We start from the raw sequence: 18317 nt of genomic DNA, 5'->3' as shown, positions 1-18317 counted from the left end.
ATTGACTATCATGGAGAATGTTATACCAATAGATTATCATTGGATCTACTTTATAGAACTGTTGACTGATTATTTTTAACTGTGGTTACTGCATTAATAATAAACAAACTTTTGGAGGACTGTTGAAATGAGTGATATAGTGTTTTAATTTAGGTACAACTGTTTTGTTCCAAAAAAGAGTTGCAAATAAATAAACTAATGTAAACCATGAAGGAAAATAAATAGCCTGTGTAGCAAGGTCAAGACAAACTAATTTAACTTGCTGACAAATATGACTGGTAATATAGAGTGCTGTCAATACTACCCAAGCTTGCTTACCCTAATTTAGAGTATTGTAAGTAAAATGGTGTTTTGTTTTATACATGTGATTATAAATGAATAAAAAAAACTGGTGTAAACAAGAAAAATAAAATATCTGAGAAAATGCTGCTCACATCAGGTGAGATAAGGAAAATAAATTTCTGACACTGCTGCATAGTTTTAGATGGTAGCTTTCTGTACAACATTTTTTGGGACTATTATCATTTCAATGTCACAAGAAAAACAATAAATTTGCTAGCACAAGTAAATCTTCTCATAACTTACTTTATACTGTAGTAGTTTTTCTTAATCCTGCATTTGTTCTCAAGCACACTACTTCAATTTGCTATTTAAAATCGCTTCTGTTTTATTGTAAACTTATGACAAAATTAGCATGCACAATCAAAATAACATATACATTGGTGGCACAGAACAACATTCAAAAATGAAAATACGGGGAGTGATTGGAACAACTATGCAAATGGCATGCCTAGTGTACACTTATGTTAGAACTGCACTGTGTACAATTATAAACCATTCATCTCCGTAGGTTAGGAACAGTTTGTTGATCCCAAGGTATTGCATGCATGTGTTAAATTGTGTTGATCATAGGTGCTTGCACTAGAGACAATGAGGCATAATACACTGTTTTTATGCCATGCAAACTTTCCTGCATGCAGTGCTCATCATATACAAAGTAAAATTTTGACATTGATGGATTGAAGGGGTTGCGTTGCTATCCTAAACAAACACATAGCATTAATAATAGAAAATATTTTGCACAAAAGCTATTTCAGACTTAATAAAAAGTATCAGTGTATAATCTAACATTAATGGAGCATATATTGCACAAAAGTGATTTTACACCCAATAAAAATTATGTGTGCATACATGTATAATTTACTGCTATACTTAACCTAATAAACATTACCTTCAGTTTAAACATCCAAAATGCATCAGTCTTTACTATGTTCCGACTTGTAAAAATGTTTTTTTCATTCAAAACTGACATACAACTTGCAACGTCGACAATACTGAAGTCAAAGTAACCGCTTAGCAACCTAGACGTGACGTAACGACAACCCGCAGATTTCCGCTGCTGTGATTGGCTGAAAAAGCCCTGTGGTTCGAATTCGGAAACATTTTGGAAATATGCGTACCGTACCGTACCGTACGAAAACCGTACAAACACTAAACACTGTATTAGAACTGATTTATATCATGTTGAAGTGTTTACCGGTATAGGGCCTTCATTTAGAAAACGCAAAATTGGACATAATGACATGGCATTGAAAAGTTAACAGTCAAATTTTAACTAGTTTTCAAGAGATATTTTTTGAAAGGGCAAATACTTACAGTCAGTAGTCACAAATGTGCCATTGTCCGTTGTGCTGTTGCTTGGAAACACTGTTGTTTGGGCGGTCGAAAAGTCTACTGTAAAGACAAATGATAACAAGAAAATGAACTGCCTATTAATACCTTAATTACTAAATACACTGTACAATGTTAGCATTGTAAAATCATTGTTCTGTGGGCAGAACGTCAAACACTGGACAAACTTACCACAAAGAGCATTAAGAATAAACAGTCCCACAAATGCAAAGTACATTTTCATTTACTCTTGTGACTAAAATCTACTGATATAATGTGAAATAAACCCTTTTGAAAACATAAAAGCTATGTAGTATATAGAATGTCGACATGCAGTTTACTGACTGAAATAGCCAATCAGTAAAAATATTTCAACTAAAGATAGTAATATAGTCACTGCTGCTTATAAAGTCCTCTTAATCCCTATGCCTGATTTATATGTCATAAAACGGAAATTGTTGCTGCCCCAAAATGAAATAGAATTGACTTAAGTTTCACGACGTGATTCTATAACAAAGGGCGAACTTTACAATAGCCTACAACAAAAACCTTTAAGGCCGTTTAGCAAACATAACCCCGTGTCTGCAAACAGCACACTAACCACGCCATATGGCAAGGTGGGACAGGCTAGACAAGATGTAAGCGATGTGGAAGTGTGTAACTAGTTCAACGTGCAAATAGCCTAACCTATAAACCATATTTAACCGCTGACTCATGTTCTTTTAATAAATCGCGTTTGTTTTTCTGAAAATCGTACATATTACCCAAATGACAAAATCTGAGAAACCGTGGTTTTACTACCCTGGATACTACCAGTGTGATGGTCGGATTTACCACACAATATTAGTTTTATGCCCATTTTTTACATTAAACGAATTTTGCAACACAATTTATAACTGTGGAGTGGGGTACTAATATTTTAGTGATTGAAAGATACAGGGGTAAAAAACAAACTTAATTGTCCGTAGGGTACCTTAGGTACTTTCTTCTTATAAGAAGATTAACGCTAAGCAGAACTAACGTTCTTTCTGCCTATATTGGTAAGAATATAGATTAAGCAAATGTAATGATGTACAGGAGTTTGTACACAAAAATAACATATTCTATGTTGCCTGGCGTGACCCCGTATAATGTATTGGCAAAGCAATGTTTCCAAAATATTTTGGGTAAATTTGTCGTTTTGTCAAGGTTTCAGTTTCAGTCGGAACTTTTTAGCCTAAACGTTCACAATTGACCAATTGATGCAGCAAATTAATCTTTCGTTATCCCAAGTAAACTTTCCTTTTTATTTTCGAATTTATCTGATTTGCACCGCAGAAAATAAAAGAATGACACACGATACTATGAAAAATTATACCTGGGCAGAAAATAAAACAAGTTATTGCAACAAAATGTGCTGTTTCCTTTATCCTCTTTTGCATTATTTGCACGAGTTTTAGCAGTTTTAGCAGTCATACTGTTGGTTATCTAAACTCATGAATGAGAACATTTTCAGCGGTTGCTCGTACTACATGGTGTGACGCATGAGACAGTGACAATAAAAAAATACGTTTTAGGCTAATTTTTCGGCCCAAATGTGTTTTTGGATTAGTGGAACAATTTTTTTATTAGTGGAACATGAAGGACATTGTGAATCAACTCTTGTTGGATGGTATTTCTCAAAAATATAGTTTCGGTTCAGACAGGATATCGCGTTTAAAATCTTTGTTTGTGATTTTCTTGCTTCTTTGTAGCTGTTTGATCAACGCAATATTTACACTGTGGTCTAATTTGACCAATCATTTGTGAAACCAGATAAACAATATAATCCAAACATAACTCAGATTGTAAAAATCGATGCGTGTTTACACCCACCAACGAGTTTTTTTAGATTTTTTTTTCTTTTTTGCTCTTGTAGTTATTCGTTTTGTGGTGGGTCTTAGTTAGCTTTACTGTTATTATGACACACCAGGGAGAATAGAATGATCTGTTAAGCCACAAATGAGACAAATGTCTGTCAAAATTATAGGTTATTTAAATTATAAGTTCATTGGACTCGGTATTCAGTCTTTACTAGTTCATTTGGTTAAATCGATTTGGCATATCTTTTACTTTCAAACCATCATTAAGTCACTGGTGGCCTGGTCTTTAGATGTTTTTTACCACGTGTTGATCATTTTAGTGATGATTAACATGTTCATTGCCATTATGTATAAATCGTTTAAAAAAAGCAGTAACAAAATGGCGAAATAAAAATTCCAACTTGCTGTTATTTGGCTACCATTTACCCGGCATGAAGTGGTTTTACCCCCTCCAATAAACCTTATCTCAGATTTCGCTTCTTCTTTAACAAACAATTTTCGGTTTATTGAAGTAAATATTCACAACATGCACCATGTTGGTTTTGCACTTGCCTCCAATACGACCATAATGTTGCTATCGTGTACTTGCTATCGTGTAAAAGCACGTTGACTCCTTTTTGTGCTACACGCTCGCATAAACAATTTTGTCGTCTTGTGAACTTTCAAGAGAACAAACCAAAAGTGAATTTTTTATTCCTTGCAAAATATACTATAACAGTATTACAGTAATATTAGTGTCTTAAATCTTAATCAACATGCCTGCAGATAAGTTGATTGTTATGGACATATTGTGTTGTCCTTAGCTTTAATTTATTGACCGATTACACTTGCTGGGACGGCTTCAGCACATGTGAAATACAGCATTGTTATCTAGTAGACGATTACAGACTTGCAAGTCGGGCCGGGCTTTTCGGGCCGGGTTCGGGTTCGGGACGGGTTCGGGCCGGGTTCGGGCTTAGGTATTTGTGAGAAAACGAGCTTAAAACGGGCCTGACTTTGCGTTTCGTGACCGCCATTTTTTTAAATAAAATCACTCAGGTAAGTAACAGTTTGTGGCTTTGATCTCATGCTCACCCTACTTTCAAAGGTATTGTTTACGTTATTGTCTACTATTGTTCATGGTGTTTGTTGTGTTTCCCTTATTTCTTTCTCACCCTTTGTTGCAAGGCTTTCGTGGATAGGCCTGTCAATCAAAATTTCGGGCCTAAACGGGCTTCTCAAAAACGTTTCGGGTTCGGGCCGGGTTTCGGGCTTGTGCTTTCGGGTTCGGGCCGGGTTCGGGCTCAGATTTCGGGCCCGCTTGCAACTCTGGACGATTACATGGTGAACAGTAACGAAATTGAATGCGGTGAGCACCTAAGAAGAGTTTAGTCGGTTCTTTTTCTTTAAAACAATGAAGATATCATTGTTTATCGATTTCAGTACCAAGCGGTACGAAACGATACTAATCGCAAACATTTAAACTATTTTTTTTTATCTGTGAAACTGACAACGGTAAAGAAATCTGCACTTCTATAATAGTGAAGGTAGTACTGTTTAATAAAAAAAATTCTTCAGTTATCCAATGTTTAAAAAGTATCAAACCCCTACACACCTGATAAATAAACGTTAAAGCAGGATCTGCTATTATTTTGTACTAACATAACAGACTTTTCATTCGTGTTTATTCATCAGCAAGATAAACGTTTGCGGCTTACATACTCGTGCAATTGCAACAGGGATGTTACAAACAAAGGCCATCTCTGTATCAGTGTAAACAAATCACACAGAAAAAAAACACGATTGCTTTATATGGAAATTAACGCAGAGTCCTGAACCTGGTCATGATTTTTATGCCTGGTGCTAAGATTTAGTTTGGGGAATGCTAGTGTTATTTTTATTTCGTTTTCTTTTACTCGTTTTTAACATGTTTTTCTTGAAGTTTTCTGTCTTTGTATCTTTCAACTACTTTAGATATGCATTCATATTGCTGTGATTTATCAGTAGCATTTGTCGATGAATTACACAGTGCTTTCACCCACATCGGAAAATCACCGGCCACAAAAGAGCGAATATCGGGAATTATATTCATAGGGGGAGGAAGAACTACTTCATGACGGATAAATTGCAACCAAATCGCAGCACGTTGAAACTTATATTCGGCCATTTCATTACTACTGGTATTCTCAAATGATTTTGACATCATGGCAATGAGCATGTTAATCATCACTAAAATGGCAATCACGTGGTAGAAAACAATTAATGACCAGGCCATCTGTTCGGTAACATAGTGATGTTTTGAAAGCGAAATTTGAGATAGATCGATATGACCAAATATTGCCCAGTACAAATTATACACTGCATCCAATATACCCGTAAACAATACTTCATTTGAGCAGCTATTTGTGTCATTAACACTATTACAAATCAATTGCATTCCCTCTGGTGTGTCGTAGTACCAGTAAAGCTCGCTGAGACCCACAGCAAAGCAAATTACCACAAAGCCAAAGATAAAGAGAAAACGAAGAATGTCACTCATCATACGCGCCAGTGACACCTGCAGAGGACCGAGAGATCGGTGAATCCTAACAAACCTAATGACCCGGAGGCAGACGAAGACATAAGCCCAAGATAAAAGAGCTTCAGAAATCAATTTCAACTCGGTTGCACTCCAATTATTTCTAGGAATTTTTATTTCGTTGTGGGCATGTTGGAAGTACTCAATTGTTCTAGAACAACAAGGTTATTCTGGGTAGCAATGTACCGACTTGGCTAAACTGAGGACCTAGATCGAATATTCGACAAAAATTAGTAGCAAAAACGTGTTGCTCTCCTCTTAAAAGTCACTAATTCCCCCGAAAAAAAACAAACACTAGTGGGTGCTTGACCTAATCAAAATTTACAAAGTTACATAAAAAAGTGTCTGCTTAAAAAACAACAGTTACCTGAGTACAATACTAACGGTCAAAAGCAGAATTTGTGCTATGTCAGACATGTTCCACCAATCCAAAAAGTACTCTCTCCCACGGACTATACACGCATGAAGATCAAGAATCCATTTTCCGACAATCCAAAACGCAATTAATACCTCTATAAAGGATGGACCTTCTCCTGTGAGAAACATTTGATCAACTTTGTCTTGACTGCATATGAAAGTTAAAGATTGAGTGCGAAAAAAGATACATTTTTTACCTAAAACGTCGTCTTCTACAGTTCTGACCGCTACGTTGACGAAAACAAGAACAACAAGAGCAAAATTGGAAACAATGTGACAAGCTAGGCTTACCGCTGGTTTGTCAAAGAGACCTACACATGAACCAATTACATAACTTTTGTAGGTCAAGCTAAAAACAGACTAAAAAATAATCATTTTTCTACCTCCTATTGTCGTGTTGGGTGCAATGCGATGAGCCAGAGAGAGAAAAGGAAAGAAAATACCAACGAGCAGTTGCATAAAAAGCCATTCTGCAAAGTTGCGACGACGTATGAACTTAACGATGTATGGACCGTCGTAGACTAGGGTAGAAATGCACCTCTGCAATCAAAGTAACTTGATTGACTTAGTAGTTGCAAACTATCTGTTGTGCCCAATTAGAGGCAGGGTTAGTTTAAAAATATTCTGCAGTTACCAGGTTATTACTAAAATTTCGGATCCCTAGTTAAAACTTTTAATAAAGTGTACATGTGTTTAAAGTTTGCTAAATGCAGGTGTCTAATGTTATTTTCGAATGTTACAGTATTAATAAGAATAGAATGATTTTGCTAAAGAACTTACTTGTGAATTTGGATGAGCTACAAAGTTAACAAGCCGTAATTTGATAGCCCGATCCAAAACATTAAAACTGTCATGAAGACCAGAAAAATTTTTGATTTTCTTATTCTCATCAATATGGTACGGATACTTGAAGAAATCGAATAGTTCCTTGGAAGAACTTATCTTTCATAAAAACAGTATCGATTTGTCAAACTAGTAATATTAGTGGTAAAAATTGTTTAAAGTTTGGATTGAATCAAATAACGATCTTTCCGTTACTTTTTATCTTTAATTACTTTCCAAAGCCGCTATTGCTTTTGTGATTTGATAAAGAAGCCAAAAAAACAAACAAGTACATATAATATTACATAGGTAACATTGACTAGCTAGCTTATTCGATAAATATTAAATAATAATAATCACAAACCTGTACCTTGTATAAGCATCAATTTTCGCTTGCAGCAATATGTAATCTTTGAAGATGATTGCTGCAAGTTGCTTCGTAAAGCACATATTTGTTCAATCGCCGAGTTGTTTGGATAATAACTTGTATGCTATTAGTCCAAGAACACGTGACCTTAATTACTGGCTACGTAAGTCATGTACAAACAAACATACGTAAGTCACGTACAAAACGTTATCCTTTCAGTACAAGTATTTGCAATGAAACCAAGTCCGTTCACCCCATACAGGTAACATAATTATTTTGCTGAAGATAGATCGTACACAGTGCAGAGTTTTGATTTTTCTATCCAGCAACGAAAACCTGGCTGTTAATCGAACCGTACTTTGTACACAAAAATAATATGTCAACTTTTAAACTGGTTATTTTTTACGTCAAGGTTTTATTCACAGGTGGGTAAATAGCAATTTAATTGTTTCACAAACAGGACTTTTGGTTTACGAGCCATACCGTATGAACAATTTAGTACATAACATAACATAACGTGCTGGACTATTGCCTACTTTTACCTGTAATACATTTATCAAGCATAATCCAACCCTCGAAGGTCAATATAGCATAATATAATTGTAAATTCCCACTTTTATAGTATTCTTACAAATGCAGTTCAAATGCTATCTATGCTCTAGCCAAGGGGTTAATAACCTGCGGCCACGGAGACGAGCTTGTGCGACCGTGAACGTGCAACTTATATTAAACTGTATGTACTGACGGCCGTGATGTAAATCAAACTCTTTTGCCAAACCCTTATTCTTTTTTTGTGTTTGAATATGTTACTTTTGCTAGTATGTTGTTGTTACGACTTTATTTAAACTGTATTTAGGCCGATTATTTCCAGTTGTTTAGGATTAAACACAAAATTATAGAGATTTAATTTCTAGTGAAACAAACAAATTTGTTCAGACTGACGCTTGGACATAATTTTCGTAAGATTATATGCATGCGAACGTAATGAATAAAAAGTTTTCAAATCAATCAATTTTAATTTTGAAACTTTGCCTAATCGTACGAACGCCTAAAGGAGGTTGTCCTAAAAGGGGCACAATTAGTTACTTGATTGATTTTGATTTCATTGTAAGTTAGAGATTATTATTTCTGATCATAAAAGCTAAGTTTAAAGTCCTCACGCTTAACATACACGTACCTGTTTTCGATAAAAACTTTGTTTGAGTAGCACTTACGTCTTAACACTTGTGATAAGCTATGTTTACACGCTGTTGTTGCATGTGCAATTTGTTGCTGCAAATGCAATTCACCCATTATCTACCTGGATGATTTAGCTATTATATAACTGGATGATTTACCCATTACTCAACTGGATGATTTACCCATTACTCAACTGGATAATTTACCCATTATCCAACTGGATGATTTACCCACAATCCAACTGGGTACTCGATATTTGACCTTGAACCAAACAAACATTATTGACAGAGCTGTTGCTGTAATCTAGTACAAACAGTACTGTAAATTGGGGGTATTGTTCGTTTTATCGAAATCAAAATAAGATTTATGAATGTTTGAGTACCACTTAACAAAGTATACACGATTTCGTGTGGTTAAGTGTTGTTGCACGTACAACTTTATTTACCCATTATCCAGCAAAAGAGAATTTAAAGTGTTGATGCAGGTTATGTCACGAATTGATGTTTACCGATTAATTTACATTGAAGTTTTAGCTGTCAAGGCGAAACTTCGATGCTAATGAAATCGAAAATTGATTTTTTCAGGTGACACACAACAGCTACAAGTCTTTTTGACCGTGGAAGTTTTTTTGTGTTAGCGCGGCTTCCCCAAGTTAGATGTGTATATTAAGCTTCGCAAGACAAAAGTTGAATAGGGCAATATTGCTACGATGCATAGTCAAAGCAAGACTGCCAAAAGGAGTCAAGAAATTAAACTAGAGATCATTACTTCCGATAGGTATACATTTTTTGTGTATAATTTTCAACACAACCCCAATTTGGACCCTCCGTGTATAAAATGGTCACACTTTCTCTACATATGGTCACGTGCATATTGAGTTAATGGTTGTTCTTTAAAATAAAGTCAATGATGACAGTCATCAAAGATTAAAGTGCGCCGACCATTAATTTTAAGTGTTTTGCTACTGAATTTCGTTGCAAGCAACATAAAAACAAGGCTTTATCTGTGCAGAACGTGAACAGTCGTCGGATGCTGAAACTTCAAGCGCTGGGATAGACGGTGAACAAGACTCAATGCTTTCTATCAGCCATGTTCCTAAAACTGGTAACTTTTAGGCATAAGCGCGCACATTGTGATTATGAGCAAATCGAGTATTATGACAAGCAACGACGAAAACATTCACATACAAACTTAGTTTTATCGTAACATCAGGAAACACGTTTTGGTGTCTTCGCGTGTTATAAGTTATCTGTAAATAGTATGTTTTCCGTAGAATTCGGAACTGTTTTTACGAAAATCGAAGAGGTGATCACAACTGTCGTCAAAGAAAGTTCGAAACAACAGGAACAAAATTTACTGGAACCCTTTCAACGTGATACATTAACGGAAGAGAAACAATTAACCAAATTGCTATGCAATTGTGGAATCAAAGTTAATACAGTTTAACGTTACGTTTTTTGCTAAAATTAGAATTCTGAGTTACGTGTACGAGATTTTCGTCAAACGTTCTACACAGTTTTTTGTATAATATGTCACTATTCAACTTTCCATTCAGAACCTGGACAAACATATTCGTGATGCAATTATCAACACATGGAAAAAGGAACAACAGGAAACAAAGAAAACAGAAGAGAAAAAACAAAAAGACACATCAGAAACAGAAAAAAAATTAAAGGTTTTAGTAGGGTTTGCCGCGATATGTTGTGCATCATATTGCGGGAAGTACAACATTTTAGAAAATTTGTTCAAACAAGGGTATACCCTTGAGGTAAGTAATACGTAACATAATTTTACTTTACTTTGTTTGCAAAAACATCGATTTTGTCTTTTGCATTCAGCAACCCAGAGATGAAGGGAAGCCGTGGGAATTGGCCAATCATCGCAGAGTTTATTGCAAGGCAATTTCTACTCCAGCATACATAACTGCCTATATTGAGCATAAAGTAACAAAGTCATTAACTACGACGTCGGCAAAGATCGGCAACAACCATCGTACTCAACAGGTAAATCTTTGTTGGAACTCACACGAAAGGAGAAGGTTGATCCTAATGTATTGTTAAGTTTATTTGCAATATATTTACGAAGAAAATGGAGCAAGATACGAATTGCAACGTGATTACGACTTGTATTGAGTTAATAAATACGGTGAAAGAGGTTATGAAAGAGGAAACTGATGACATGAAGTATTACAAGGAGGTCAAAGAAAACATCCAGAGTTACATGTGTGATATTCTCTCAGAGGTTTGTACAAATCACCTGCTCGTTTTTTCCTCGCCGACTTACTACCTAACCTTTGTGTACAGCTGTTGCAAGGCACTTGTTGTTGTGTTTGAACGAACGCCACTTAAACAAATATGTGATTGTCGAAAAATACAATAAAAAACAACAACAAATATTTATTTATAAACTCTATTTGCAGTTTCATTGCAGTTTTACAGAATTGTCGCTTTTTAAAACAGTTTTTAATTGCTTTTTTTGTTCCTCATATCAAGATTAGTTCATCTGACGAACTCTTCGACTTTTTTGGATACGAATTTGACATGGATCATGAAAAAAAGCCAAATCTTCAGAACCTAAAATTTCTTGATGAGGCGCTACGACTGCGACTCGTTAGCTTCATTACTCACTTTAATTGTCAAGTAAGTTTACAACTGAGGTATACGTTTTAAAGTTTCGGTCTCCTTTCTTATCGTGTCTATCACTCGCGTTTATACCTGAAAAATAATAGCAAACTATTCCTTTTTCAGAAATTTATTACTTCCATTGCCTACAAAAACGTCCAATTTATGCGGCGCAAAAACTTTGTGAAATGGTTTTTCATTCAGCTGCTTGTTGGGTGTTTATTTCCTTTGGTGTCATTGGGATATCTTATTGTCCCCCAAACCAAGTTTGGAAGTAAGTAGAAGTCTGGGCTGTAGTTTTGTGACTGCCGCCCTGATCTTATATAAAGTCAGAAACAAAAAATCTAAAAGTTTGTTTGTAGTTTGCAGCCACCGTCTTCATTATATTAAATTTTATTGTTTTCAGGGTTGATCGTTCGACCAGCTGTTTGTTTCGCCTGTCATATGGTTTCTGATCTTGCCTTTGTTATCCTTGTGTTTATCAACGTGGCGACTAGATCTGTGGAAAACGACTATTTAGGTACAAGTGATGAAGCATTTTGGGGTTACAAGGCCTAAAGAAACTACTTCTGTATCAACGATGTTTTGTTTTAGGAGGTGGGCCAACTACTGTGGAAAAACTGATCTTTATATGGCTATTAGGAAAGTTGTGCCTTGAAATCTACGAACTTTATGCTCGCGGAGCTGAAAAATATATTTCGGACTTATGGAATAAAAATGATGTATTACAACTCATCTTATTGTTCGCCAGTGTCACTCTCAGGTAGATATAAGGTAACAACGTTACAACATTGTCTGTATATGATCAAGCGGTTTTGGCGGGGTCAAAAAAATCTTTTGTGGAGTTTCTACTTCAACACTGAGGAGGCGTACAAACGTTGCATAATTGAAAGAATTCATATTTCAATAGAAAAATTTGTGAAAAAATATAAGCTGAAAATTATTTTGCTTGACAGAATTTATAAAAACGTATGAGCTGAATCGTATTCTTTGACAGATTCGTAGAGTACTTCCAACACGTTCACGATGAAAGACGAATTCCTAGAAATGAATGGAAAGCAACTGAGTTAAAACTAATTTCCGAAGCTCTCCTTTCTTGGGCCTATGTGTTTGTATGCCTTCGTGTACTTGGGCTTATTAGAATTCACCGAGCTTTGGGTCATTTACAAGTGTCGCTTGCTCGCATGACGTATAACATTTTAGAGTTTCTTTTCATGTTCGGCCTGGTGGTTATTTGCTTCGCTGTTGGCCTCAGTGAGCTTTACTGGTATTACGGAACCCCAGACGGAAAGGAGATGATATGTAAAGTCGGAAACGCAACGACAGGTGGTTGCCAAGATGAAGTAGCTTTTGCAGGGATAAGTAACTCCTTGTTTACGCTTTACTGGGCTATATTTGGTTACATGGAGTTGTCAGATGTAGCGCTCCCAGACAACCATTACTTTACCGAGTATGTTGCATGGACATTGGTTGTATTTTATCACGTGGTATTAATTCTGGTAATGATTAATATGCTTATCGCGATGATGTCAAAAAGCTACGACAAAATCAGCAGTAATTCGAGAATGGAATGGAAATTTCAGCGCGCTGGTATATGGATTCGGTTTATTCGACAGGATACGATTCTTCCTCCCCCAATGAACCTTCTAGGATGGTTTCACCCAAAAAGAATACATAAGCCTGTAAAAATGCAGGCACAGCAAAATAAATGTATGAAAACATTAGTGGAGAGATACAAAAAAGGTTGTTTTCCTTCATCCCCAGTAAATATTGGGCAGATTTAGTGTTGTGCCCTAAAACCAAATTTATGTTCACAAATAGCTTATCACTTACAAAACCAGCAATATAGTGCTTAACATTTTGTATGTTACTATTATTACATTGTCATTTACGAGTAATGTGATACGCATTTTTTAAAAAGTGCTGGTCAGTAAAAGGATAAGTTTGGTATTAAGGTAGCATTTAAAACTTAATAAGGTTTTCTAATGTTTGAAACAATTGTTGTTTGTGCCTTGTAAGTTATTTGCTGCGCTGTTAGCCAACACCCGTCACACAGGTGAAAAGAAAATTGCTTAGTCTATGTGTATTGATTCATGAAGTGCCAATGAAATGTATCATACCCTATTGTTTCAGGCGAGTGAAAATAATCCACCACTGTTTTTCAGAACTGATTTTCAATATACGATAAGTATTGATGCATTGATATATTCTGATTATTTTGCGTGCAAAAAAATAAAAAAATGCTTTATTTGAAATCTTTAAAGTTACCCTTGCTGCACCAAAAATCATTGACACGTCGCTCTGATGTGTTGAGATCAAGACCGGATTATTCATTAGCAATCATCAGGCAATGAACGTTCTAGGATACCAAGAAAATGTAGTAACAGAGAAAAGTTATGAGTATTAAATTGAACAGCCACACAGGTCTAGTCCAGTATAGATAGTATGTTATTTTTATGAATGTAAGTATTGCTAGATTGCAACAATAATTTCAGCTTTTAAACTCGATTTTTTTACCGAGCCATTCTCCAGTTTTGAGCTAACACTGCGTGGGATACCAGGGCTGTGGTACACTTTGGCAAGTCGGGCTCTGCAATTCATGTCCAAGTTAATTGTAGTCACAATTTGTATTAATGTTTTTGAAATACTTGATGTACACGTTCTTAGTCTGAGGCGTCGTGAACAGTCCGTCACGTACTTGTCACTATGTTACATAATTATTGCGTCGCATGTGCTCTGTGGCGCCCCCAGTGCTCCTTCTGTAAGTAGCGATACTCGACGTGGCAGGGAATACACGTGTTAGTCGTGGTTGGTGGTGATGGTGGTCAGAGGTGTTTTACCTGTCGACTTTTATAAGCCCGATTTTACACTGTGAATAAACTTTGCAACAGCTGTTAACTGCAGGTCTAGACCGAACAGAAAAAGGCGCGTTACAACTATACTTCGGTCCACGACTTTGTACATGCTTAAGGCAGGGTTTGTGATTGGCTGCTGGAGTGCCTCGTTCCAAAACAAAACTTGACTGTCGCCATTATGCCTAAGGTCTTTTCGCTGCAAAAATGGATTTGTCTTTTTGTGTTTCGCCATAAGGACAACTATATGAGAATTTTTCATGGTTGTGAAGCTCTGAATGTGTTACTGACTGTTTATGCACTTTTAAGGCGTTTGATGGATCGCTTGGTTAGCGTTGCTTTTCAGCACACAAGTTGGAATTTCAAACAGCCGGTAACTCCTGATGTGATACTTTTTGCTTGTTTGTAAGTTTGTAGAAGCAAAGTTGTCAAATTTTGTCATGGTTCAATATTTGGAGAACGTGATCTGGGGTCGATTTTTTAAACAGTTTATTTATTACAGAATTAGAATTTAATATAATAGCCTACCTTATTAACGAAGTTTACCAACCAAAATAGTAATTCATAAAATTGTGCCATGTTTAAAACAGATATTTACACCAATGTTCTGGAAAAATTAAGTAACTGCCAAACCACATGTATGAGGCTAAAATTTTATTGTTTATATAAATGTGTGATTATGAAATAATTTTCTTTGCTTTTGGTTTGTCAGTATGGGTAAGTTTATTTAAAATCTGGAAACACAGCAGCGATGATGGTGGTATTATTAAGTTTTAGGGACAAGTCATAGCATTTGCTTGCACAGTTTTTAACAAAGGGACCTACTTTTTACCCTTTGATAAATGTATTAATGCGCAAATTTGGGCATACGCCTTTACGTTTTGTACAAGAAAAAGGCTTGTATCCGCGTTTCGCATTTTGGAGTAACGCCATACTAACCTAGCTGCAGATACACGGAAACTATTTTCCTTACCTGACGATTGCCAGTCTGATAAAAGACGTAAAACTATTGAGCAGTGATTTACCAGGAGTGCGCAGATTTATGTACAATACGTAGGAGCCTTCTGTGTCAAACAAAGTTCACGTATTATATTAAAAGTAGAAAAAGAACGCGTTTTTTAATATTTTTTTATCAGTATTTGTTAGTTTTGTATGTAATGTTACAAACTCTTTCGGGGTCATTTCTTTGCGTTGTAATCCTTTAGAACTAGGTGAATTGTTTCTACAAATGTTGCAAAGCCCTACTGGTGACCACCAAATAATGGGAATATCGTTACAAAGAGGTTGGTAACCATTGAACAGCTATACAGATGCGGCGGTTCTTTTTTGTTGGTCCACTTTTCGGGGACTTACCAACTTCTGAATTCAGATTGTAAAAACATGATTGTTAAAAGACATTTTCGCAGTTCACATGGGTCTGGATGGGTAAACAAAAGCGCATTGCGACATTTACACGCAATTTAATAGGACTCTCCTATTTTAAGGTAGATATATACATACATACAGTAACACTCTCCAATAACACAGCGTCACTGCAGAGTGCAGATGTTGATTTGACACTGCTGCATAGCTGTTTTTAGGTGGTAGCTATTCTGTACAACATTTTTTGAGACTATTATCATTTCAATGTCACAAGAAAAACATTAAATTTGCTAGCACAAGTAAATCTTCTCATAATTTACTTTATACTGAAGTAGTTTTTCTTAATCCTGCATTTGCTCTCAAGCACACAACTTCAATTTGCTATTTAAGATCGCTTCTGTTTTATTGTAAACTTACGACGAAATTCCAGCATGCACAATAAAAATAACATATGATTTGATTGAAGGGGTTGCGTTGCTATCCTAAACAAACACATAGCATTAATAATAGAAAATATTTTGCACAAAATATATTTCAGACTTAATAAAAAGTATGAGTGTATAATCTAACATTAATGAAGCATATATTGCACAAAAGTGATTTTACACTTAATAAAAATTATGTGTGTATAATTTACTGCTATACTTAACCTAATAAACATTACCTTCAGTTCAAACATTCAAAATGTATCAGTCTTTACTATGTTCTGACTTGTAAAAACGTTTTTTTTTAATCAAAACTGACATAAAACTTGCAACGTCGACAATACTGAAGTCAAAGTAACCGCTTGGCAACCTAGACGTGACGTAACGGCAACAGCCCTGTGGTTCGAATTCGGGAACATTTTGGAAATATGCTCACGAGTGGTTCTGCGCGAGCCACAGCCCCGTGACCTATTTCGCCCCGCATGCAGCCTTTCCAAGTGCGCATGCGTAATCATTTAACGGGCTTACTTCTTCTTCCTTCCATTTCCACTTTTGCAGTAGTATAGTGAAAACAAATGTATTTTAAATGTGCCGATGTTTCTTCATGTTAAAAAAACATTTTGTGCCTACGGCCTTGTTAAAGTTTAACCCATGTATACAATAATATGTATTGAAGTATTTTGACATGTTTTGCATATACCGTTGCAACCCGGATAAGGCCTTTTTTATAACTCCTTACTTATAACCCAAAGCATTTTAAGGGGCCAAAACCAGGGATGGCTCATGGGTAGGCATGTAACGAAGTTTTACTTTTGTTGTATGACTTTAACATTTACACTAACAAGAAACGGCGTAATATGAAAGTCGAATTAGCTGTGTACATTTAAACACTAAAAAGTTTCAGTGGTCCCCTTTGCTCTGGTGCCCGAAGCACATAACGAGTTTAACTTATTTTGCCACATAAAAGTGACAGTAGGGGCACTATGGCAAAAACAGTTAGGAATCACTTAACACTTTTGACAAGTATTTTTAATCTGCTGTTAACTGGCAATGTTTGTCATAATTTGAAAATATGAGGTGCAAAATTCGATTCTTCGTTGTAACATTTCTTTGCTGAACAAATCAAAGTTTTGACTCAACAACAACATCAGCTATTGATTGCTTCTCTTTCTCTCTTATCATGGTTTCAAGGTTTTGATTGTTTGTCACTCCGGAGAAACCGTTTCTGCAAAGCACAAGACAATGGAAGTATCAAAACACGGCTTATGTAACTTAAAAACTACCTGATCAGTTTTTGCGACCTGCTATGTTTAATAGTTTACAAACCAAAATTGCGTTCTTCTTTTAGTGACGTCGACATACCGCAAAGGCGCAAAGGCGTTACGTCTGCGTATGAATCGTATGTCATCCGATTGCAATATAGCTAGGATATCCAATGTCAATGTAAAGATATACATATTGCGTTTTTGTTGACGGTATATATACTATAACTAGCATTGATGATACGTTTCGAAAGACACTAAGTTTGGGAGTAAGGGAGGCAAAAATGTTCAAGAGCGGTACATGATATTGCAACAAAAACAGTTGTAAATAAAAACTACCAGACCTGCAGAAATTTACGACATTTACACAATAATGCAAATTTTAGCCCAGGTCCAAATGTACAAGTGTCAAATCTAACATACAATAATGTTTTGCATGTGGTTTGCGAGACCATTTGGTTTGGAATGGTACATGGGTGAGACCGCACTGACAAATAAGCAGTGAATTCATTCTGGTAGTTTGTATAGTGCGACAAAGCGATCTGCCGCGCTACCCCGAGTGTTAAAGCCGGGGAGTACTACGGTAAATCAGCAGCAATTTGCGAAAATGCGCAGCATTCGGGAAATACTTTACCGGTCAGTAAACATTAAAATCGAACGTAGGATATGTGGCCCGGTGGATCAGGAGCTTCGGTAACTGTAATCCAAAGCGCGCGTGGAAACGATGACCGACCCTAAAGATTATCTGTCGCAAATTCCTAATGGCGATGATAATCTTTGCGATGGTCCTGAACTACATATAAACGGATAATGTAAACTGACTGTTAAGTCGGCAACATCATAAGTCTTATGTGTACGTCATTCCTGGCATTCAAGAAGATTGAATAATATGTTCAGAATTTCTCCAGCACAACCTCTTTCAATGCACTGTAAAGATTTAG

General features: G+C 36.0%; 4 protein-coding genes and 1 long non-coding RNA gene across 5 annotated transcripts in view; 2 read left to right on the top strand and 3 right to left on the bottom strand.

Annotated features, from left to right (window-relative positions):
* Positions 1-642: 642 nt before the first annotated feature.
* Positions 643-1462, bottom strand: LOC145225170 (uncharacterized). Its single transcript, XR_013859823.1, has 2 exons — positions 1232-1462; positions 643-1041 (listed from the first exon to the last, which is right to left on the bottom strand). It is a non-coding gene; the product is annotated as an uncharacterized LOC145225170 (long non-coding RNA).
* Positions 1463-5403: 3941 nt separating this feature from the next.
* On the bottom strand, positions 5404-6057 carry LOC145222635 (short transient receptor potential channel 5-like). Its single transcript, XM_080088798.1, has one exon. The coding sequence runs from the start codon at positions 6031-6033 to the stop codon at positions 5404-5406; it is 630 nt and encodes a 209-aa protein (XP_079944924.1). The 5' UTR covers positions 6034-6057.
* A 4885-nt stretch (positions 6058-10942) lies between these two features.
* LOC145222634 (short transient receptor potential channel 5-like) lies at positions 10943-12033 on the top strand. The gene is made up of 4 exons (XM_080088796.1): positions 10943-11095; positions 11347-11493; positions 11602-11749; positions 11882-12033. Exons 1-4 carry the CDS (start codon positions 10943-10945, stop codon positions 12031-12033), a joined length of 600 nt encoding a protein of 199 aa, XP_079944922.1.
* A 626-nt stretch (positions 12034-12659) lies between these two features.
* On the top strand, positions 12660-13259 carry LOC145222633 (short transient receptor potential channel 5-like). Its single transcript, XM_080088795.1, has one exon. It carries the CDS (start codon positions 12660-12662, stop codon positions 13257-13259), a length of 600 nt encoding a protein of 199 aa, XP_079944921.1.
* A 3977-nt stretch (positions 13260-17236) lies between these two features.
* LOC145222627 (uncharacterized) overlaps positions 17237-18317 on the bottom strand; it is a 9182-nt gene continuing 8101 nt past the window's right edge. The window contains exon 14 of the mRNA XM_080088789.1: positions 17237-17339. Coding sequence (XP_079944915.1) covers positions 17237-17339 — 103 coding nt within the window. The remainder of the gene's footprint in view (positions 17340-18317) is intronic.

The sequence above is a fragment of the Phallusia mammillata genome, chromosome 4 (assembly GCF_965637545.1).
Source record: "Phallusia mammillata chromosome 4, kaPhaMamm4.hap1.1, whole genome shotgun sequence".
Lineage (NCBI taxonomy): Eukaryota > Metazoa > Chordata > Ascidiacea > Phlebobranchia > Ascidiidae > Phallusia > Phallusia mammillata.
Note: the sequence above shows the minus strand (reverse complement) of the source record. Positions and strands in the feature narration are given on the sequence as shown.

Excerpts from the sequence above, each read along its gene's own strand:
- LOC145222633 (XM_080088795.1), top strand. The coding sequence starts at position 12,660 with ATGACGTATAACATTTTAGAGTTTCTTTTCATGTTCGGCCTGGTGGTT.
- LOC145222635 (XM_080088798.1), bottom strand. The coding sequence starts at position 6,033 with ATGATGAGTGACATTCTTCGTTTTCTCTTTATCTTTGGCTTTGTGGTA.
- LOC145222634 (XM_080088796.1), top strand. The coding sequence starts at position 10,943 with ATGGAGCAAGATACGAATTGCAACGTGATTACGACTTGTATTGAGTTA. Across the intron at positions 11,096-11,346 it reads TGTGTGATATTCTCTCAGAG|ATTAGTTCATCTGACGAACT; the intron begins GTTTGTACAAAT and ends CCTCATATCAAG. Across the intron at positions 11,750-11,881 it reads CCCCCAAACCAAGTTTGGAA|GGTTGATCGTTCGACCAGCT; the intron begins GTAAGTAGAAGT and ends TATTGTTTTCAG.